This window comes from Volvox carteri, assembly GCF_000143455.1.
Source record: "Volvox carteri f. nagariensis unplaced genomic scaffold VOLCAscaffold_117, whole genome shotgun sequence".
Classification (NCBI taxonomy): Eukaryota; Viridiplantae; Chlorophyta; class Chlorophyceae; order Chlamydomonadales; family Volvocaceae; genus Volvox; species Volvox carteri.
The window spans coordinates 115547-138374 of NW_003307660.1; the positions used below are offsets into that span (position 1 = coordinate 115547).

The following is a 22828-nucleotide window of genomic DNA, read 5'->3' on the forward strand; positions in this document are numbered from 1 at the left end:
TTTAGGGGAGGGAAAGAGGGAAGTTAGGACGGTGTGGTGGGGGTGGGGTGGGGGGCTGTTGTAAGTCGCATTGGGGTGTGTGTACGTGGTGATGGGAGGCTTGATGAGAGGGGTGCGGAGATGATGGACATGATTGCCTTTGCCCAGTTGTTTTGCAGGGTGTGGCAGTACGGCTGTGTATGATACACACGCGTCTCTCTCGTCGCGTGGAGGCGGCTGTCTCCAAAGTACATGATGAAATCCCCCCCACCCGCAGATCCCCTCCACCATAGCCCTCCGGCCCGCAGTGCAGTGCCGGCCAGCAGTCGTACAATGTTGCTGTGAACGTCTGTGCAACGGTCGAACACCTTGTGGCTTCTTCCTCCTCCTCCTCCTCCTCCTCCTCTTCCTCTTCTTCCTCCTCCTCCTCCTCCTCCTCTTCCTCTTCTTCTTCCTCCTCCTCCTCCTCCGCTTCTTCTTCTTCTTCTTCTTCTTCTTCTTACATCACATGAGTCTCCCCCTACCCTCTGTAAGCCAACCCAACCCCAAACCTCCACCCCCACCGTCCCGCCTCTTCCCCCAGGTGCCGTGCTCTTGCCGAGGTGGGGGGTTTGGAGCTGCTGGACGAGCTGAGCCGCCGCCACGGCTCCAGGGACGTGCAAGAGAGGGCATGTACGGCACTGGAGCAGCTCCGGAATGGACTGGGGGGCAGCACAGCGGCGGCTGCTGCTGCGGGGGGTCTAGGGGGGGCCCCGCAGCCGTGATTGCGGTTCAAAGCTTATGATGCTCTTACGTGGGTTGCAAGAATGCACCCAAGGATATACTCCTTGCCTATCAGATGTACAGTACATTGCAGTACTGTTCCGTACGAATGTAGAACAAGCAGAGTCCGGAAGGGAGTGGGAACGAAAGACTTGTCAACACTGCGACCCGGTGCGGTGGGGAGTGTGTTTCAGGGTATGTGTGTTTTGGGTGCATATGCTCAATAGAAACGATGTGGTTGCGGACTGTCATAGGCTGTCAGTAATAAGGGAGTAATCGGAGCGCAGGATGTTGCAAGGCAGGGCGAAGTGCAGGGCCCCAGTAGGGGGTGGTGGCGAGCGTGAAAGCCTAACGCGAGGTAGCTGTAAAAGCAGGAGGCGTGACACACACACACACACATACACACTGTGGGGTGATGGCTGCGAGAACGGTGCCGATGGTAGTTCAGGTGGTGGTGGTGGTGGTGGTGGAGGTCTATTATATCACGAGCTCGCCTGTATGTGTGATTGCAGTGCCTTTGCACACGAGGGCAGCTGTGGGTGCGCGTGTATGTGTGTTTCAGTAGCTGAGCCGCATGTGTACCTAGGTACATACATACATACATTCGTACATACACATGTAGGAGCATTCAGAGAGCCGTGCAAGTGGTCAGGTACGCCTGTCGGTTGGATGATGGGCGATGGGGAAGGGTCCGCACCAGGGTTTCGATATCCCCCGCTTTAGGGTTTATTGCGCATCTTATCCTACAAAACGCACACGTTGCAGAGTGTTGAGTCGGAACACATCATCCAGGCGCCGTGTGGCAAAACCGCATCAAGATGAAAATGAAAAGATTGCTCGCGCCTGGACATACATGCATACGTCCATCTGCCGCAGGCATATACCCGCCACCACCACCACCGGCTACCTAAAAACATGTGCCACGGACGGGACTTTTTACGTACATTTCCATCAGTTCATCCACCCCGACACACACTCACACACACACAATCTTTCTCATTAGCTCTCGTCTTTGTGGGGAAGGCGGAAGGTCCCGCAAAGTGCGCTGCAGCTTGACCCCTACCACCTACTCCCACCGCAACATGCACCCCAGGCTTCGTGACTGCTCCCTGAACCCGGTCCGTCCCTCCGTGGGCCGCAGGTATCGGTAGATAGGCAAACAACAGGCCGCAACGCCTGGTGCGACAACACAAGACATGCACACACACACAAACACATACACACCTCTCATCACAATCCGAAAGGTTGGCTACACACATACATTGTGAAAAGAGTTACAACAACATTTAGCCGAACAACAGCACGGCAAGTACAGGAGCAGTATAGTAGTAGACGGTGAGTAGGAGAGATTAGGAAAAAGTTTTTCACTTCCGCTTTGATTTCCGGCAAGCTGGCCGCTGCTGCAAGACCTCCATTTTCCTTCACCATTGCTAAATTAGTGATAGGTGGCTGTACAGCATGCAGCTACCTAAGCAACATGTTCATTTCACGGCTGCCGGAGATAAACGCATCGACGAGAGAAGAGCCATCAGCCCCACGGCCGCCGCCCCAGCAACACAGGGTCATAAGAAGCAGGCACCCTAGCCCAAGTCTCTCACCCGAACCTCAGGCTATGGGAAACCCCGTTCCTCCTCTTCAAGCGCACCTTCAACAGCCGCTTCGATACAAGCTCGTAATGGAGGACCTCTCAGGCGGCTGTTCTCCTTTGTTTGTTTGTTTGGAACGAAGGGTTTTGGAATAAACGGTTATCTCAATAACACCATTATTCCCATCATCACCATACCACCATCACGTGTGGACATATACCCCATGTAACACACGTGACGCACACAGCCCCCCGGCATGTGTGTGCATGTATGTATGTATTGTGACAGGTAAGACACAAGAGTTGAACCACTGGGGCCGCCGCCGACGCCGAAGGGAGAATCACAACATACATGGAGGGGGGGGGGAAGATACACAACCCCGGGCGACCAACAACAATAACACCAACAACAGCAATAACGGAACCGACTACCGTGTGTGCCTGTGTGTGTGTGTCTCTGTGTGTGTGCCGCCGGGCAATACCACCCGAGCCGGCTGCCCTGCTGCTGCTCCGACCGACACTGCTCCCAATGTCGACGCCTCCCCTGCCTCCGCTGCCTCGGCGGGCCCTACACTCGACAGGCACTGCATCACACCACCACAACCCACCGCCGACCACCACCACTGCAAGACAAGAGGAAAGTAGTCTGGCTCATCCTTCTCCTCACGCGGCGCCGCTGCTCATGGCGCGTACCGGATCGAAGTACGGGTGGTTGAGCGCGTCCTTGGACGTGATTCGCTCTTGGGGGTCGTACCGCAGCAGCTTGTCGATGAAGTCAATGGCCTCCGGGGTGGCGAGGTGCTGGTTGTCCGCGTTCACGAAGCGGGACCAGGGCTTGCGACTGTGGCTGCCCAGCAGTGCCTCCTGCTGCGGCTCCAGCTCCAACCCGAACTGTGCGGGGGTTGAGGAGCGGATTGAGGGTGCGGAACGCGGAAGGCGAGGAGGAATGAAAAACGGGGTGGGAGGGGACACAGAATCAGGAGAGGCGAAATGACTAAGGAGGTAAATGAGGTAAAACTAAAAAATATTTTGCAAACGAATCCTAAAATGGCTGAAAGCAGAAAGAGGGGCTCTCTCTCCTTCCTCCGACCACCGCGCCCCCGAGCTATCTCTTCTCCACTTTTTCCAAAGAGACAGTGCCCCCTCGCCCCCCACGCAAACACACACGCAAACAGCCCTTTACCCCCCGGCCCCCCCCACACACCTTGTCCAGGTACGCATGCAGGTCTGCAGTGCCCAGCACCCGGGCAATCTTGACCAGCTGATCGTAGTTATCATGGCCGAAGAAAAACGGCTCCTTTTTAAAGACGATGGCTGCCAGCATGCAGCCCAGACTCCACATGTCCAGGGAGTAGTCGTACAGCTGGTAGTCCACCAGCAGCTCAGGGCCCTTGAAGTAGCGCGACGCCACCCGAACGTTGAACTCCCGCTCCGGAAAGTAGAACTCCGCGAGCCCCCAGTCGATCAGCCGCAGCTGCCGCCGCGAGTGGTCGATCATCACGTTGTGCGGCTTCACGTCCCTGCGTGGTGGTCGGGTGGGTGGGTTGTGTGGTGGTGCTGGGGTTGTGTGGTGGCGCTGGGGTTGTGTGGGTGGTCGTCAGCATTCGCCCGTAACCCCCCTTCCCCGCAGGCTGACACCCCAGTACAGGCCCCCCCCCTCTTCCCCCCCTTCAAACTCCCATCCAACAGCCGCAGCCTCGCCTGTGCATGATGCCCATGCTGTGGCAGTAATGAAGCGCCTTCAGCAGCTCGTGGATGTAGTACCGGATGTCCAGATCCGTCAAAGTGGGGTACAACACCTGGTGGGGTGAGGTGGGTTGCGGTTGGGGTGGTTGGTGAGGTGGTTGGTGATGATTGAGTGGTTGGGCAGTTGTGGGTGGTAGTGATTGGGCGAGTGGGGGAAGGGGGAAATCATACGGACATACAGACAAAGGTGCAACATGTGTTAAGAAGGGAACTCAACTGCTGACGTCCTTTTCCTCCAGACCCCGACTTACTCACGATCCTCCCTCTGCCCCCTCAGCCCTGATAGGGTTTTAACAACACCCGCCAGGAACAGAACACTCGTGTGATTTCACAACCCTTGGGTCTCCACATAGGTCTCCACCAAAATCACGGCAGGAGGCTAGGCAACGCCGTACGCCCGTACGCCGTACCTTGAAGTCCGTGTTCTCCACATATTCGAAGATGAGGCTGGGAGTCCGGGAGTGCGGGTCCTTAACGATATCCAGGAGCTGTACGGAGGGCGCAGTACCGGGCAGTGGCGGTGATGTGAGGCGGTGATGCAGTAAGGGGGGGGGGAAGGAAGATCCCAACGGACTTCGACAAGGTCCCCACCTAGGCTCCTCCTCCTCTTTTCCCCCCCCTTGGAAGATGAGGAGCCCGGGCCCCCTCCCGGGGGGCGGCCCGGCGGCCACCGGCTGACAGCCCGCTGTGGCCCCCCCCCCTGCGCAGTCTCACCCTCACAGCTCATAAGCAGGGCAGCAGGGCAGTAAGGGTAAAAAACCTCTAGCGCAAGTGCGTTGAGCGGAGTTACGTCGGCATGCAGCCTTTGGGCTGGGGGAGGGGGGAATCTCCCCCATGTGCAGGACCAGCTGCCCGGAACGAGAGGTGGGGTTTAAGACGAACCAATTGGTGGATGAAGCATATACCAGAGATAGACGGGTAGAGGAAGGGGGGATTCATGTGGGAGAGACTCAAAAGAGGGAAACAGAGGAGGAAGGGCGGGGGAAAGGGGGTCTTGGCATGGAGGAGTGATGTATTGTTGGTGCGAACGGCTCCAGAATAGGTCGGACGAGGGCCCCCGCTTGGGACCTCCCTCAACCGCTGACCCTAGGGAGGGCAAAGGTTCTAATACTCGGCGGGTGCCGGAGTCCTACCGTGATGATGTTGGGCCCGCCCCGCAGATTCTGCAGGATTTTGACCTCGCGCAAAATTTTCTTCTTTTTCACCGGCTTGAGGATTTTTATGACACAGCGCGTTGGTGTCTCGCCTGCCACGTTGACGCCCTCGAAAACTTCGCTATACTTGCCCCGGCCGACTTTTCGGACCACCTGAAGTCAAAGTTGGGGTGTGGGGTCTGGAAGGTGCACGAACATGATGGTGACAGCCACCCAGCATGCCCTTGCATACTTGGACCCCTTACAACCCAGGGTAGGGTCCAATCTGCTGGATGCACTGCAAATTATTATTAGCTTGTATTCACCTCGTAGTGGTCCTGGTCTCCCCACGCTATGCTCAAATGCTCGTAGTCGCTATACTCGGGCTCCTTTTCGGTGCAGACGTCCGCGTAAATGCGGGCGCGATGAACGACCGTCTCATGGTTTGGTGGCATTGGCTAAGCCTAGACTGGCAGCCCGCACTGCTCTGCGGGCTGCGTCCCAAGCGTATGTCTCAAAATCCGTCCTACGATACTCCTATTGCTTTCTTAAACCCTACGTTAACAGCTAGTCATCGCTACGGCGGCCAGGACGTAAACAAGGACTTAAGGCCAGGGCTGCCGTCAGGGAACTTACGAACGATTCTTACTTTAGTACGAAGAGGGTTCTGAGGACGGCAATAGGTTCTAAGTCCTCAGATAAGAAGGACAATAACCTGTTGTGCTGGGCCCGAAATTGTATGCCGGACAGCCGTAGGTTTGGGGTAAGACGTGTTTCGTGCAAGCTTGACAAGACGACAACATCTTTCATTAGTTTCATCTTATACATCGTTTTGTGTAAGGCTGCATAGGGAACACTGTGTTGTCGTTGAAGAGACCTATGTCGCCCGGCGCGACAGCGCTGGGCTCGTTCGGCAGGTCGCGACCTGGGCCAATCTATAGCCATCACCTCTACAAGCAAGGACGGCTGCAGCTTCCTTTGCTGGTCGGCACCCCTCTCCCAGCAAGGGTGCGATGCGTTCAGTTATGGTTGACAAACGCAGATGGCGTCGTCCTCGCTGCGAATCCTTGCCCACAGACCCGGGTGGAACCCTGGCTCTGTGCAGGCCATCAAATGCTCTGTCCAGGTATCGGAGGAAAGCGCGCTGGCGCAGTCCTTTGAAAGCGCTTTCCTTCAAGCGCAGGAACAGCAGCAGCAATCGGACCAGCGGTCACGTACTCCGGGCCGTCAAACCGAAGTAAGCCCTCCGACACCCCCGACCAGCCCTTCCGACCTTACGTCCACCTTTCATGACCACTCTACCCATCATCATCTTGTACCGAAGTCACCACCCGCATGTGCTCGCTGCTCTAGATTACATCCCTTCCTACGAGCGCTCTCGCCAAAGGAAACACCTCATCAGTTGTTGTACGTAGCGGCTGCATACGGCATCTGGGTCAGGCCCAAAAGCCGGTTCCGGAGCTGGTCTCACCCAAAGTTTGAAATCACATCCCAGACCTTGCATCCCACGCCAAAGCGCTAGAGCCTTGGGAATCGATCGGCCAACCTGGACGATCAATTATGTTCACGTGCTTTTTCCAAGGGACCCATGGGACCTAAACGACCGTGCTTGCCCACTCTCATTAAGGGGGCTGCCTGGGGGGGGGAGTTAAGGCCAAGGCCGGGTGGGGGAGAGCGAGCAAAACACAGAAGGACATCACAACAGGCATCATTCATCCGCGAGCACATCCCCAGCAGCCCAACAGCACCATCATCGCCACAGCACCAACAGCGCCAACAATACATGAATGGGCGAGATGACGGTTTTATATGCAAGTGTGGCGGCGGCGGCGGCGGCTGGACTTGGGGAAGGTGGTGGTGGTGGTGGTGGTGGTGGTGGCAACGCCGCCGCAAGCGGTCTAAAAATGTTAGGGGAGAGCCGCAAGGACCAGGAGACCGCGGGGCAAAGCGTTTAATAAAGCCGTACTGATGCCGTACGTGTTTTCCCTTTCCGTACAGCTTCCTCCCGAGGATGAGCGCGAGCGTGTGTTTTTGGTGGGGGCGGCGATCAAGGGCGAGCAGCGGCGGCACACGTACGACGTGCACGAGAGTGTGGACGAGCTGGGGCGGCTGGCGGAGACGGCTGGACTGAGGGTGTGTCGGGGGGGGGGGGGAGGCTGTGCGAGGGCGTGTGTGTTTTGTATTTTTCCGTAAGGCACCTTGCCCCCCTACTACCTCACCTCACCTTAGGGAGCTTCTTTCCATAACAGGTGTCCTTTGCCATTGTTTGGTTTCGTCACACAAACACGCATGTACATGTAGATACATATTCCACCCCCCTTCCCCCCCCACACCCAACCACCCCCCCCCACACACACACAGGTCATGGGCTCCACGTATCAGCTCCTTGACGCGCCCAACATGTCCACATACATAGGCAGTGGCAAGGTGGGAACGGGCGTGTGTGTGTGTGTGTGTGCCGGTCAGGAAATCAAAGCGGGGGAGCAGCACATTGTTGTTTGGGGGTTTCTTACGTGGGGGGGGGGGTAGGGGGGGGGTGTTGAGAGGGAGGGAGTTTGGGTGAGAGGGAGGGAGGGAAGGGTTAACGGATACAAGAGGGAAACCCCCTAGAGGGGGCGGGAGCGGATTTTCCTGAACGATATGTGTGTGTATTGATTACCCCCTCCCCCCCTTCTGTTTGGGAAGGTGGCTGAGGTGGGCCGAGCTGTGGCGGCGTTGGGCGTGGAGACCGTCATCTTCGACGACGAGCTGTCCCCGGGGCAGCTGCGGAACCTGGAACGGCAGCTGGGGACGGCGGCGGGGGGCGGGGAGGGCAGCGTGCGGGTTTGCGACCGTACGGCACTTATCTTGGACATTTTTTCGCAGCGCGCACAGACCAGGGAAGGTCAGCTGCAGGTATGTGTGTTTGCAGTGTATGTATGCTTGTATGTATGTATGTATGTATGTACGTTGGGAGGGAGGGCTGACACGGAGAAGAAGTGTGTGTGTATGCCCTCACCCCCGCTCGCCCTCCTCACCTCTCCCCCCCCCAACACCCGCCCGTACAATCACTTGGACGAGCATCTCTCCCCTCCTCCTCCTCTCCTCTCGTCCATCCATCCATTCGTTCATTCCCTCGTCCTAGTTTGTATTCGTACAGTTCACCTACCCCCACCGAGTGTGTATTTACGTGGTGTGGTGTGGTCCGGGCGCGTGCAGGTGGAGCTGGCCCAGACGGAGTACCAGCTCCCCCGCCTGACCCGGATGTGGACTCACCTGGACCGGGTGGGGGGTGGGGGGCAGGTGAAGGGGGCGGGAGAGAAGCAGATAGAGGTCGACAAGCGGCTGCTACGAGACAGGGCGGCGGCGTTACGGCGGGAGTTGGAGGCGGTTAGGACGCACCGGCGGCAGTACCGGGACAAACGGTCCGCGACCCCCATTCCCGTGGTGGGGATTTGCGGGTACACCAATGCAGGTGAGCGGGGGAGTGGGTGGGGTGGGGGAGTGGGCGAGGGGAGTGGGTGGGCGAGGGGGCGAGGGGAGGGTTGGCGTGGCGGGAGGTCTGAGGTGGGTGAAATTGGAGGGGACGGGAGGGTTGGGACGGGAGATGCGGCTGTTTTGGATGCACGGTGCGTGTGGAGGGGGTCATTAGCGGGCAGTGGGTGCGGGGCCCAGTCCGCCAGCATCCCACCCTACGTCTGGCCCCGCTCTCCCGCGTCCCCCCCCACCGCATCAGTCTTTCCTCTTGGCATTAGCTTCACTCGTTCGTGGTTTCGTCTCCCCCTCTCTCCCCTCCCCGCCACCGGGCTCCCCCCTAAGGCAAGAGCACCCTCCTCAACACCCTGACCAACGCGGGGGTGCTGGCGGAGGACCAGCTGTTCGCCACCCTGGACCCCACCACCAGGAGACTGAGGCTCAAGGGCAACAAGGAGGTGGGTATGAATGAATGAATGTATGTATGTATGTATGTATGTGTCCATGGGTACGGGCCTTTAGGGGATGAACAAGACGACGACAACCAAAGGGTTGTCCCCTCTAGTTCCACTCAGGAGGGGGCAGGACCGGTATGGCCTGTGGCGGTTCGTTCAGCCTACGACCCCCGCCGCCCTCACGACCCCGCCGTGTGTGCCCGCCAGTTTCTCGCATGTGTTCTTCCCCCCGCCGGCCAACTCTCTCCCCCCTTCCCCACCCCCCAGATCCTCATGTCGGACACGGTGGGTTTTATTCAGAAGCTGCCCACTGAGCTGGTGGCGGCGTTCAGGTATGTATGTATGTTTGTTTGTGTGGCGGGCGAAGGTTGTGTTTTCTTGGTGGGCGGTCCCCCTGGTGAGGGAGAGAGGGAGGGAGGGGGGCCCTGTCTAGGGGCCCTCTGCGCGGAGGTGAAGAGAGAGAGGGAGGCTGGAGGGAGAGAGAGCGGGAAAGGGGTTCATGTGGTGAAATGAGAATGAATCTTCTCCGGTGCGGTGCAGTGCAGTGCGGTACCCTCCACAGCGGCAGTGAGATGCCATGCGCCTGCATGTGAAGGTGTCTGTATGTGTGTGTGTGTGTATGTGTGTTTTTATTATGACGGGGTCGCTCCTCCTCCTCCTCCTCCTCCACCTTCTCCTCCTCTCCTCCTCCTGCTCTCCTCTCCTCCTCCTGCTCTCCTCTCCTCCTCCTGCTCTCCTCTCCTCCACCTTCTCCTCTCCTCCACCTTCTCCTCTTCTTCACCTTCTCCTCCTCTCCTTCAGAGCCACGTTGGAGGAGATCCGCGACGCCTCCATCATCCTGCACGTGGTGGACATCAGCCACCCCAACGCAGCCGCACAGAACGCCGCGGTGATGCAGGTGCTGGAGGAGCTGGGGATAGGCGGGGGAGACATGCCACCGATGGTCACGGCGTGGAATAAAGTTGATGCCACAAGCAACCCGGAAGAGGTACGGACGTACGGGACGTGTCGTGTATCTGTGTGTATGTGTGTCTGTTACATATTTCAGTGGACCTCTACGGCCGGGGGAAGCCACCCGGGCCCCCGTGGGTGAGAAACCGCCGAAGCACTCCACACGTCTTTTTGGAGGGATGTTCCTTCGATCAGTGTCAAGTCCTAATTGACATCCCTCATCAACGCAAGGCGACGTCACCTGTTCGAATCCTCTCGCCAGTTACACACGCCAGCTCAGATGCCAAGCAAACCCCAAGCAATCCATCAATCGCATGCTCTACAGCTGCGCGAACTACCAGGGCACTCATACCGGTGCGAATCGATTATTGTTTGCTTATTGCCTTTTTAAGACATTTTAAGATAACTTCCCCTGTTTCGTCTCCCCACTTTCCCCGCCCGCGCGTCAGATCCGCCGTGTGGCCGCGAAACGTAGCCGTACGGTCTGCATCTCAGGCCGTACAGGCGAGGGACTGGACGAGCTGCTGGAGTTGCTGGGGCAGGTTCTGGAGGAGTCCATGGAAGAAGTACGAGCGTTGTTGCCGTACAGCGCGGGCGATTTGTTGAATGAGCTGCATACGGGTGGCCGGGTTAAGTGCGTGGAATACACACCGGGGGGGGTGGCGGTGGTGGCGGCGGCGCCGGCGGCGCTGGTGGGGCGGTTGCGGCATGCAGGGGTGTTGTTGGAGTCCGAGGTGAAGGCGGGGTGTGCGGGTGGGGAGGAGGATGGAGGAGAGGATGGGGATGAGCTGGTGCTGTTGTGAAGGCATGTGTAAGCACTGCTGTTGATGGTTGGAGTCGGTTATTTGTATCATTATATGATGGCGGTGGCATTCAAGAGGAGGATGGAAGGCCGGTGGTGGTGATGGTGGGGGGTGTATCGTGTCCATATTTTGCCGGGCCTGACGACGCTGGCCAGAGGGGTGTTGCTGCCCAGATCGGCAATGAATAAGACCGCCGGCCGAAGCACTTCTCCCCCCCTAGGGGAAAGGGGAGGGGCGTGAGGGGCCCCCGTGTATGTGTGTATTGGAGAGTTCCTTTGGCGGTCCCATCCTCGGTAGTGGTGGGTGACTTAGAGGTCTCATTGGATTTACTAACCAACTACCGCCAGTTTGGCTATGAAGGCGGTTAGCAGGACGGCGAAGGATGTGGACGATTCACTAACGGACTAACAGAGCACCGAGCTGAGAAGGAGGAGAGAGGCACGAGTCTCATAGCTGGTTGAGTGGCTTGGAGGCACTGTGCGTGTGTGGACGTCTTGTTACAGGGACGGGGCCCGGCATGTGTAATTAACGGAATGTACGTAACAGTGGAGGGGCAGGGGGCTTACCTGCCCTGGTGATGAAAGCTATTTTGATAAGGTTCAGGTGATGGAAGCTTTTTGAAGCCTATTTTCTTATGTCCTTTGGGATTAGGCAGAGAGCCCCGGGAGCGGAAGAGGATGTTCTGAAGTTGGTGATGAAAGAGCAAAAGAGTTTGCCTGGGAAAATGGCGGCAACAGGTGTAGCTAACCGGAAATTAAAAAGCTCCTTTTCAGCGTTAGCAACGAACTGTGCGCGGATACCTGTACGGTATTTGTTGCCCCGCCTTTATTATGTACGCCGCAAGATGTTCCAGTACTTGACAGTTGCTGCAAACGAACGCGAGGTAGAGTACTTGGGAGGGCGTTTGCCTGTCGAGCGTGTGTTGGGACACTGCAAAGTAGCAAAGAGCTGCAATATGCGCTTGCAGTTGATGAACATTTGACGCGACATAACGCTGAGGCTGCGAATGTGCTTCCCCACGTTCTCGCAACGCGCAACGCGCAGCTGTAATCCTAGTTCCTCCCCGATATTAATATGAAAACGTATGAGCCCATTAGAGCCAAGCTCCCCCTTCAACGGTCCAGGCTCGGGGGGTACCAATGTTAGGGTTACGGCGATTTAAATTGACCTAATCCTAAGGATTGCCTCTCTGGAAAACGACGAAAATGCTTCGGGTTTAAGGAAACGAAAGGGCGACGGAAGCGCAGCAAAAGGTGGTCATATCGCGTGGACCTCCCAGCCTGACAAAATTACATCGTTCTCGTTACGCTTCATATGTGCCTGAAATTTCATGTGCAGAACGGGTTTCCTAGAGGGGCACGACGGGTACGGTAAACTGGGGTGGAAGTACAATCCAGGATTTCTTCGGTCACTTGCTCCAAACATCTACAAGCTTAATCCTATTAAAATTAAAAACTTTGCGTTATTGCATTTTCATACGGACTATATTTTCGAAGATGGGGGCCGCCTGCCAGGAAGTGCGGCCACACGAGCCGGAGCATGACTGCTCAGATATGGCAGATGCCTTCGCGAGACTCAATTTTGGCACTTGGAATGACACAAGTACCAGCGGCCAACAGGATGCTCACCTCCCGGATGCTGCGGTGCGAAGCATTGCCACCTATCTGGTGCAGAACGAGCCTCCTGGGCATGCACTAGTGCATTTGCTTGCCTTCTGTGGCGTCTGTAAGCAATGGCGCGCAGTGGCGCGTGAGGTGAACCCGGGAGTGTGCATCGGCTTCGACGTTCTGGAGAACACGTTTTGCAACCAGTCTTCCATTCAGCGATTCAGGCGTCTGAACATGGTTCAGAAGGAGGAGGTTTTCTACGCGGCTGCAGGGCTCCTTGTTGGTATGTTCGCGCCGAGTTGGTTGGGGCCCCTGGCCGCCAAGACGGGTAAGCCCGAAACCTTGCCCCCTTTTTGTAGGTTATACGGAGATATGTTTCTCTGGGGAGGCTGTATCGGACAGGCTGGTGCTCATGGTTGCGCAGCGCGTCGGCGCCAAGCTCGTGAAGGTGAAACTTACCAACGCCAAGCACGTCACGGATGCTGCCTTGTGCGCTCTGGTGCGCTCAGCGCCTTTGTTGCAGTCTTTCATGGCTGAAGAGCTTGACCGCGTACATGGTGGGTATTGAACTGCTTTGAGCTCTTGCTGCTATGCAGTTTCGCAAAAGGACACAAATTTTATCGGCCTGTCAGGGACTTTCCTGGAGCCGCTCTTGGAGGGCTGTCAACAATTAACAACTGCACACGTTGCTAACATCCCGTCGCTGAACTGGACGGCCTGCAAAAAATCCTGTGAGAAATGGGGGCCGAAATGCCTCACCAAGTTGGTAGTGCGGACGGTCGGCCTGGACGAGAGTTTTGGCATTATCATGTCAAGGCTTGGAAATTTGACTGATTTGGAGCTCGACGGGCCGGCAGTAAATATTAAGGCTGGCGCCCTGCACTGGTACGCGCCGATTCATGCTACCTATCGGCGTCCCCTTGTCTCAACTTCCGCGCGTGGTGTATTTGTGCTGCAGTCCAGCGTTGAGTCGTGTAAGCTACCTCGTCGGGAGAAAGTCGGACCTTGATGAGGCGCTCCCCGCGCTTCAACACATTAAGGAGCTCAAGCAGCTGGAACTCATCGTGCGCAACTTTATCCTGACAGCGGAGAATCTCAGGCACATTGGTAAGGGTGACGAATACCGCAGTAAAAATAGCCTACAGCCCTCAGATTACGGACTGAAGCTTTGGGGTGCACCTGCAGGTGCTCTTCCTGTCGCTGACCTGAGGCTAGACAGCTACGTGTATAAGCAGCAGCCCACCCTTAGTCGCAGCAGCTACAGCCACGTGGATAACGAGGGCGTCAAAGCGCTAGTGGACGGCATCTGCAACCGGTGGAGCCAGCAGAGCATGGGTAAGCATCTTTCCGTGGGGGAAGAGCACCTTCCTTGACGGGTTAACGTGGGAATGGGAAGCCGTCATGCCATGCTCCAGCTGTACAGAAGAGCGACCTTCTGTAAGTTCCAAAAATAAAAATCCAGGTCATCGCCGTGAGCCAGGCGATTTGCTATTGAGCGTGGCAGGCCGATGGCCGATGCCTCCTCTGAGAAAAAACGTGCGTCTAGAAGATCTATTGCATCGAGTATATCGGTACTTTGCCCTTGGGCAAATTTCCGTGATATGACAAATGAGGAAAGAGGAAGGTTTGGCGGCATTTGGAAGGCTGTGCACAACTTTCGCACACGATGATAGGAAGACTGGGGAATTGCTGCTAGGGACGTGATAGCTATATTTTCAATCCTGCTTTGGCTTATTCTACGCGTGTCGTACCCTGTGCGATAAAACCCACTTTTCGCCACAACCTTTTAACACTATAAGAACAGGATGCGATGTAATTGTCTGCGCGGGATATACGTGGCTGTGGTACGTGGACATGGTGGGCATAGTTTGCAAAGAGGGTCTCTGCCCGGTCTGTAGTTACGACCGCAGTCTCCTTCCTCTGCTGTTCCTACCTCTTTCCCGGCGACATCGCACAAAGCTTTGTTCATTCACTCAAATGCCATAAACGTAAAGCATACCTTGTGTAGATTACAATACAAAACGGACGGAGAGTTAACTCGTAGCCGTGAAGTTGGAAATCTCTGTTTAAGTCTGTCAGGGTCGTCAAACCCAAATCCGAACGGACTTCTGTCTTCCAGTGCAACAATCACTTGATCAATCGGTTGCACAGGGGGGGTGCTTCAACCCCCTCTTTTAACAGGTAGGTAACCCCATCCAGTTTTGACGTCTGTCTCCTGCCCGATGTCTTCAGATATGTGCCCTATGAAGCTGTCGCTGTGTGGGGCCACCGCGCTGACCCATGACGCGGTGAGCGCCCTCCTGCGGCTGCCCGTACTGACGGAGCTGGACATCGGGGGCTGCTGCCGCATCACTGCCATGGACAAAATGCGCCTCGTAGCCAAAGTGCGTGATGTGTGTGGGTGTGGGATTGTCGCGGCGTGGGGCGGGATTGGGGATGTGCGCGCCTGCATGGCCTGCGTGTTTTGGGTGCGTGGTCTTCTGTCTTCTGCTTTGTCGTTTCGTGTTTTGCTGGCGCAAGGGTTTCTGGGTGGGGCGGTGAGAGGTGAGAGGGGAAAGGGGTGTGTTGCGGGGCGTGATGAGGAGGAAAAGGAATTTGGGTAAGAGTTTGCAGCAGCTATGAGCTGGTGGTAAGCATAGATTTGATTTGTGGACTTCTATCTGTGGGCAGTCTGTCCTAACGGTTGGTGAATGTGGCATGCAGGTCAAGGCTGGGCGCGAAATGCTGGAGTCGGGTCGCCGTCCCCAGTCCCGCATGATCAACAGCAGGTTCCCCGGGCTATTGCTCTGAGCCCTTCGCACCGTGACGGCGACGGCGCGGTAACATTGCGCGATATCATCGGTGGTGGCGGGGCCGTTGGTGATGGCTGGGAGCAAGGAAGGGCCCAGGGTTGCTGGTGCTCGTGGTGCTGCACACTGGTGCTGCGCTACCAAGGCATCTTTCGATGTTGGAAGTCTCACGAGGCCTGTTGAGGACAACAGTCAGGTCCGGGTCAACAGGCTGCGGTTTGGTCTTTCTACAAGGTAGCATCTGGAGGAGGGATCTGCGGCTTCAGCCACATCTAAATGCTTTGAAAAATGCATTAAGGATCGTGTGGTCGTGGACTGGACTGGACTGGATGCCACCCGCGTGGCCGGCCAAGGGCGCGACGTGCGACTGTTTTGCTCTTGAGCCCCCAGGACCCCAACGTTTTGAAGCTGGACCGAAAACCTTTTTGTGGAAAGGAACGGTTGGAGAATCCTATTGTCCTCGTCATGGAAGACGCGTCTTCTTCCTGTGCATTGCATTCCAGCTTCAGTTTAGCTTAGGTTCGGACATTGTGGCAATTTGGTTGATGTATGTTGTTATCCGTTGGCATGCTGTGAAGCTGCTGAAGCCGGGGAGGTGGGAAAGGGGTCATACAAGGTGCTAGCCACGCCGGGCGATGGTGCCCCGAGTGCGACGGAAGAAGGATACGGGGACGAAGCTGCTGGCGCGTTTTGCCGATGCGAGAGGTAGAGTGGGTGAGGGGTGGCCTAAATAGGACTGATAAGTTTCTTTGGGAGAGGAGGCGGGTGCTACGTCCACACCGCATATGGCGGGTGCAGTTTTGCATACGGCTCTGGTCCGCAGGGTTGCAAACGACATTATAAGAGGGCGGCATTATATCATCACCGTCATATATTCCCCCTTGTTAGTGCTGAAATGCAGGTGCTGTGGTTTTGCAATGTCTGTGTGTCCCTCTGCTGGCATGTCTTTCGTTTAAAACATATTCTTGGCGCATTGCGGGATGAGATGGGTGTGGGTCGGTGGTGGTTGACGAGGCGGTGCCCCCGCAGGTCCTTTCTGGAGTGAAGCACGCAGCAGGCGGTTGCAGCAGAAACACTGACCCATGGTTCCCATGGGGGCTATCTGGTCGGATTGATTTAAGGGCGGAGTAGGGCACGAGCAGCTGCTTGAGTTAGATGCAATGCTTTGCTCCCCTGTATTATTTAGCAAGCGTGTGCACAGCCTCCCTTTCATTTGCACTTGTGAGAGTCACGTCATGTGTCACGTCGCGGGCATCGCTGCATTCCGGGGAACTAACGATGATCCTGTCCTTGGTCGGGTCGGGTCTGCGGGATCTGCCTGGAGTGTACAGCGTCCCCTCAACCGCCTTTACGAAGCATAGCAGACACGAACTGGGTTTTTGCGGACACAACATTGTGCGGTGGCGTTTGATGTCTGGGAAGCCCTTCCCTTCTCTGCGCAGTCGGACTACTTTTAAGCTCTGTGACTTTGATTCTGCTGATGAAGGTCACATGAGGCGAAGATGGGAGCTTTTGGAAATTTGCCGAGATGTGGTGTGCTCACGTGGAAAGTGCGCATTCTTTGCGAGTGGAGTCGCCTGGTAGGCTTCCTGTGGGCTGCTGCGGCTGGTGGTGGTGGTGGTGGTGGTATTAGTGCTGCTGCTGCTGCACAGATTGGCGGTAGCGTGTCATGGAAAGGGGAAGGGTCCGACAAGAAAGGGCCCAATAAGGCGACACCCCTTGTGGCGACTGCATTCGCCCTTTGGCGGACCCTGATGCGGCGTTCTCGTCGTTTTGGGGGTTGTTGGGGTCTACGGGGTACATTCCACCCCACCATCAGGCGGCGTGTGGAGGCCATTGGACTGCGACGATGATCCCCGGTGGGCATGTTGAGGGGTTCGCCTCCGCACGTCTTTTGCGGGCGGTATCGCGGGAAAGGAGGGGTGAATCTTCTCCCGCCCCCCACTGGGCGTCCATCAAGCGCCCTGCACTCCCCCAATCGTATCATCGAATGTGTGTCCATTGCAGTTGTGGTGGTGGCTCCGTCTGTTGGGGGGTTGAGGCAGACGGCGTTGGGTCTCTTAATGAAACGAGCGGATATGTTGTTGCAGTGTCAATTTGTTATAATGCCAATGACTGAATAGTGGCGGATGAGTGTGGGTGGGTGCGCGGGCACGAATTTGGTTTCTGTCTTTCAGGAGACCCGGGGCGGGAGTGGAAAAGGATGCCCGCCGCTGCTACTTCAAGAACTTTGATCAAAGCAGGCTTCCCGCCACTGAGAGGATTAGGAAATTTCACTGGTTTCTTGGAACGAATCAAATCTTAATTATGCAAACTGTTTAATGGTGTCATGTCATCGAGACCTACCGGACTCCCATAGCAAGGTTGGGTCGTGTAGCTGGTGAGCAGTTTTGGAGAGGAGGAGGGTTATAGGCCAATGCAAGAGCCAAGTACATATTGAGTTCTAGGTTCAAAATACCACCATCGGTGCACTGCGCGCTAGTACCCCAAAAACGCCCCTCTCGCGTTTCTATCACAACACAATCCCCTTTCTGCGGCCTACCTCTCTGTGCGCCCAGTTTTGCCCGTCACGCGTTGCCGTTAAGGTGGTCACCGGTGAACGCGGATCTACCCGTATGTGCTGCCCTCCCCCAGTGTGTGTATGGGGAATGGATAGTCGTGTACGATGAGGAAGGCGGGAGGACTCTACGCGCTAGGGGAGAGTGGGAAGCGAAGGTGGGTGGGTAGGGATGTGCTGATGCTCTTCATCAGGGTCGTCTCGTCGAAGTGTGCATCACAATTGTCATCACCATGAGCATCATGTTACAAGGATGTGCGTGTGTATGATAATATTCGCCGTGCTGTTTACGAAGTCGCCCAGTGTAAAGCGCCAGGCAGGATTCGAACGGACACTGCTGCCTTTTTAGTTGCATCCCCTAGTATGTGCTCTCTGCTTAGACATTGTAGAGCTTCCACCCACATCAGCAGCACCCGTATTTGCCCCAGAGGTACAAACGCATACAGCGACTCTCCGTCCTCGAAGAAGTGACGGGTAGTACACATGGCGCGGCAGGGAGAAGAGAAGGGCGGCGCATTTATGAATTCACAGTCAAGCACAGTTTGTAAAAAAACGTTGGTGCTGTTGTATTGTGTGGCATATCCTCATATACCTTTCGGTTGCGCTGCGTCGTGCAGTACTTTGGTTGACAGATGCTGTATATATTCATGTATCGGATGTTAGGGACCGGGACAGGGGGAGGAGGAGGGTGATAGATAGGCCCTGCTCCCCCAGCTGTGCGCAGTGGTTGGGGTAAGTGAGGGGGCGGTGGGGTGGGGCGGGGGGGGGGAGGTGGCGGCAGGGGCCACCTGTTGTGTGCGGCTGGTTGGCGGTCCTCGGGGCCGTTACAGCGTAATAGACACTAAAGCAACACACAGCTGGGCGTTCTCATGTGGACATGTCCGTGGCTTCCGTGTGTAGCGTATATGCATATGTATGTATGTATGTTTATGGTGTATGTATGTATGTATGTTATGTATGTATGTATGTATATAGACACAGACGCACAGGAGGAGGGTGTGGATGGATGACAGAAGTACGCACGAGCACTGAATATATATTTATTGCTCTTTAATATGTGTGTGTGTGTGTTGTTGCATTCCTTAGTTAGCAACCTATGTGGAATGCTGCAGCTGCATAGGGGGAATAAGTGCACGCTAGAGCCTTTGCTCCACCACCACCCCCGCCTCATCCCTCCGCTGCCGCCTCTCTCACATCTGCTGCTGGCATCTCTCCCTGTGTGCCGGCTGCTTTACAATGCCTGTCGTACTTCCGTACGATAATTATCCGCAGGGTATGGTTTCAAGGAGTGGGGGTCAAGGGAAGGGAGAGGTGGACGAACGGGAGATGAACCCGCCAACGCTGCTTTTGTCCCTGTGCCTCTATCCCCGTGCAGCTCCCTGCGCCTGCTGCTGCTGCTGCTGCTGCATTGAACCGCGCACCGCACATTAAAAGTGGTGTGTGGCAGACAGACAAAGAGACAGACAGACAGGCAAACGGACAACTCGTCAGTTGACCTAAGATCTCTGGCGGTGACTGGTTTTTAGCGTCCCGGCAGCATGAGAGGTTGTTGGGCCCCCACCCTCCCCGGGCGGAAGGGAAAGTAAAACCCTCAGCTAGCTAGGGCACATGTACCCCAGGCGTGCACACGTACATACATATACATATACATACATACACAGCTTCCATAATCGCACATCGCTCGTACAGAACGAAATAATAATAGCGAGATTTATCTTACACATACATACATACATACATTCCACCACCTCCAGCTCCCAAGCGCCGCACACTGTGCCCTCTCAAAAATGCGCCACCGCGGAAAATAAGAGCGGCGCCGAAAAAGATCTTCCGCGCGCTAAAGGCACCTTCAAGGGGTGCCGTCATCGTCGCGCGCTAAAGGCACCTTCAAGGGGTGCCGTCATCGTCGTGGTGCTGCTATTGGCTTTTCAATGGAGGCGGCTCTTTCCGTCCTTTACACAAATACACACCACTATATCATCACCCCTGTACACCATCACCCCCCTATCATCACTCCGCCGCCACAGAACGGTACACGTCCACATAGCTCTCGGCGGACTTGGCCCAGCTGCGGCGCACGGGGGGGGGGAAAAGGGGAGGGGGAGTGTGTGTGTTGTGTGTATGGTGGCGGGTAGGAGAGGTGGGGCCGGAGGGGGGTTAACGACTCGGGGAATCGCGTGGCAGGGCGCACACAACCTTACCTGACATCCAGGCGCATGTTGTCGCATGACAAAGCCGCCCACCGGCCCGGCTGCTGTTCGTACAGCTGTAACGCACGATCCAGTGCGCCGTACATGGAGCCCTCGTCGGTACCGTCGAAGGTGTAGCCGTTACGCGGTCCAGCCGCCGCGGGCCCATCCACGTCGAACACCGTATCCGCCAGGCCGCCGGTCCTAATCAGGATATCAGGATACAGGACAAGACAGGACACTTCCAATGACCACAGAAAAGAAATACACTTCGTACTGTCATGGATGATATGATGTTGACGATAGCATTAAGTTAAGTCAACAAATCAGCGGCGATGCCAAATATGCCAAATATATAACTAGTACTGCATAGAAGAGAGATACGAACTACGTACGTATGTATGTATGTATGTATATTTTGGAAAGCGGATGGGAGTTGGTTCAACGGCGGCCCCCTCGTTCCCTTCCCTTCCCGGCTCCGCTAACCGCCAACCGCTCCCAGCAGAGCCCAGCAGACACCACCGCGTGCCTCACACCCTGTGCCGCGCCGTACTTCCTTCCTTACCTGCGTACGACAGGTACGGCGCCGTACCGCAGCGCAATCATCTGCGTCAGGCCGCAGGGCTCGAACATGGACGGCACCACCACCACATCCGCCGCTGCGTAGATTTGGTGAGCCAGGCGCTCGCTGTACATGATCATCAGCCTACTCTCATACAAACAAACATACATTCACACACACAACACCGGCGTAACTCAACCTGGTAGAGCACCGGACGAGATAAATAATCGGCAAACCTGGATTTCGAATCCAGGGACAGTATCTAGCTGATTGGAAGATGTGGTTTTGGCTGCGGCCGCCGCCGCCGCAGGTCCTCCTCACACCTTCCCGGGAGTGAAGTAGATCTGGGTAATCGAACAACGAAACGTTTGTGGTGTGATGATGACGCCGCGAATGTACGTCACTGTACGGTGGCTGCAGTACCAAATTTCATATGACTCAACCTACCTATGCCCAGTTATGAAAAACAAAACGAAGTTACGAAAGGTACGAAAGAGGACCCCATGCATCAGCTCAAGGAGCCCGGAGGTAAAACTCTTTCAGCAGCGCAAGCTCACCTCGAGAGAGAGAGAGAGAGAGAGAGAGAGAGAGAGCCCCCCTCAATCCGTCCCTCTGGCTACAACCGAAGGACACATGCGCACGCATCTCCCCCTCCACTTCTTCATGTATCTTTCCCCCCACTTTCCCCCCTCCAAAAACACACACACTGTACATGCACGTAAGAGAATATTACATACATACGCACATACATACGCACATACAGTTGTTCTACACATACATACAGACATCCTCCCCCACCTGCAGTCCGGGTGGTTCTTGAACTGACCCTCCGCCAGGCTCCGAAACACCGGATCTGAGTGGCCCGACCCGAGCAATACGAACTGCCCGCCACGCTCCAATGTACGGAAGATTGCGGCCTTGATGAGATGGATTCCTTTCTGCGGTACCAACCGACTAACCACCACCACCAGCGGCTTGCGAGGTGACACTGCGAGGCCTAGACCCTGCGTGTGTATGTGTGCATGTACGGATATGTACGGATATGTACGGATGCGCATTCGGGGGAAGGGCGCGGGCGCGGGATTCTGGAAGCCCAACGTGACACGACCTGCCACCAATATTCCCCCCTGTGTCGTACCTGCACATTACCAACATCACTCTATAAAGCACAAAAGCACCCGGGCCCCGACCATCCTGTTTTAACGGGCCCGTGGTGGACGGGCGCCTGTGTTGCGTACAGACAGTAGGGCTGGGAGAGGAAGGGGAGGAGGAGGAGAGGGGGTGCTAGGAGTACCCCGGTAGGTGGGTGGGCCATCCCGCTGGGCGGGGGGAGGGGCTGAGGGAATACGCGCTACGCGCCTGCGAGGGCTTTCCTTTGCGGGGTCTGGGGTGTCCTTTGTTGGGTCTAAGGGCCTACGGACGGCTTTTTTCGCGGGGGGGAGGTGTGGTGCCGCCTCGCCACAGGTTGCGGCAGGCAGGGGCAGTGGCAGGGGCGGTTTTTTGAGAGGTCGTTGCTGCAGTAGGTGGCTTGGGGGGAGTTGGAGGCGAAGGGGGGGGCCTGTAGAGCAGACGGGGTGACGCTGTGTGTGAGTTATATGCCGGTGTGGTGTGGTGCTGTGCTGCTGCCCCGTCGGTGAACTGAACTGATAGCTGCTAGCGGCTAGTCCGTGCCCGCCCCCCGGCCCCGTCACGTGCGCTCGAGGGGTGGTTAGCGTGTTTAGTTTCTTGAACCCTGCCCGCTTGAACCCCGCAACGAATTAAGAATCGGGATGAGAGACCCGGTGAGCTTCACATGAGGGCCTCGTGCCCTAGTAGGGATGTGGGGGGCGGGGTCGGTACCTGGGGGGTTTCCGAGTTTCCTCCCGGGTCTTGGTGAGGTGAACTCTCACCCCAAGACCCCCCCAACCAGGCCGGGGAGGGAGAGGGGAGTCTTGTTGTGTGTTTCAGAGGCTCAGTACGCAGCGGTACTCGCGTGACGGAGCCTCTTGGCTCGTGAGAGCGTGAGAGCGTGAGAGCGACGCCTCTCCCACCCCCAACCCCCGGGGGGAGGAGAGCGGAGGAGCTAGCGGACCTGCGGCTCTCCTTGCCGCTTTAGGAGGGGGGTCCAGAGGGCCCCCTCACGCCCCTCTCCCCTCCGCGGGAGAGAGCTTAGGTTTCTAAAACCCTATACACACATACACACCGCGCGTGCGCATGATACCACACGCCTTATCGTACCTTTCTCGTATCGCGGTTCAAATAATTAAAAAACACACAG

General features: G+C 56.4%; 4 protein-coding genes across 4 annotated transcripts in view; 2 read left to right on the forward strand and 2 right to left on the reverse strand.

Annotated features, from left to right (window-relative positions):
• Window positions 1–1317: 1317 nt before the first annotated feature.
• Window positions 1318–5660, reverse strand: VOLCADRAFT_84748 (uncharacterized protein; the record flags this gene model as incomplete). The annotated part of the gene is made up of 6 exons (XM_002958999.1): window positions 1318–3217; window positions 3531–3836; window positions 4003–4125; window positions 4483–4560; window positions 5206–5379; window positions 5532–5660. The coding sequence occupies 6 exons, from the start codon at window positions 5658–5660 to the stop codon at window positions 2990–2992; spliced, it is 1038 nt and encodes a 345-aa protein (XP_002959045.1). The 3' UTR covers window positions 1318–2989.
• A 364-nt stretch (window positions 5661–6024) lies between these two features.
• On the forward strand, window positions 6025–11407 carry VOLCADRAFT_108445 (uncharacterized protein). Its single transcript, XM_002958985.1, has 10 exons — window positions 6025–6213; window positions 6311–6442; window positions 7204–7338; window positions 7567–7632; window positions 7891–8100; window positions 8404–8659; window positions 9004–9116; window positions 9381–9445; window positions 9915–10101; window positions 10514–11407. Exons 1-10 carry the CDS (start codon window positions 6085–6087, stop codon window positions 10865–10867), a joined length of 1647 nt encoding a protein of 548 aa, XP_002959031.1. The 5' UTR covers window positions 6025–6084; the 3' UTR covers window positions 10868–11407.
• Window positions 11408–12420: 1013 nt separating this feature from the next.
• Window positions 12421–18298, forward strand: VOLCADRAFT_100415 (uncharacterized protein; the record flags this gene model as incomplete). Its single annotated transcript, XM_002958986.1, has 9 exons — window positions 12421–12802; window positions 12834–12922; window positions 12998–13031; window positions 13071–13359; window positions 13433–13581; window positions 13660–13809; window positions 14707–14858; window positions 17898–17978; window positions 18251–18298. The coding sequence occupies 9 exons, from the start codon at window positions 12421–12423 to the stop codon at window positions 18296–18298; spliced, it is 1374 nt and encodes a 457-aa protein (XP_002959032.1).
• Window positions 18299–19830: 1532 nt separating this feature from the next.
• VOLCADRAFT_108446 (uncharacterized protein) overlaps window positions 19831–22828 on the reverse strand; it is a gene marked incomplete at both ends in the record, with an annotated part of 9387 nt that continues 6389 nt past the window's right edge. Inside the window, 4 exons of the mRNA XM_002959000.1 lie at window positions 19831–19888; window positions 20022–20213; window positions 20575–20715; window positions 21370–21575. Coding sequence (XP_002959046.1) covers window positions 19831–19888; window positions 20022–20213; window positions 20575–20715; window positions 21370–21575 — 597 coding nt within the window. The remainder of the gene's footprint in view (window positions 19889–20021; window positions 20214–20574; window positions 20716–21369; window positions 21576–22828) is intronic.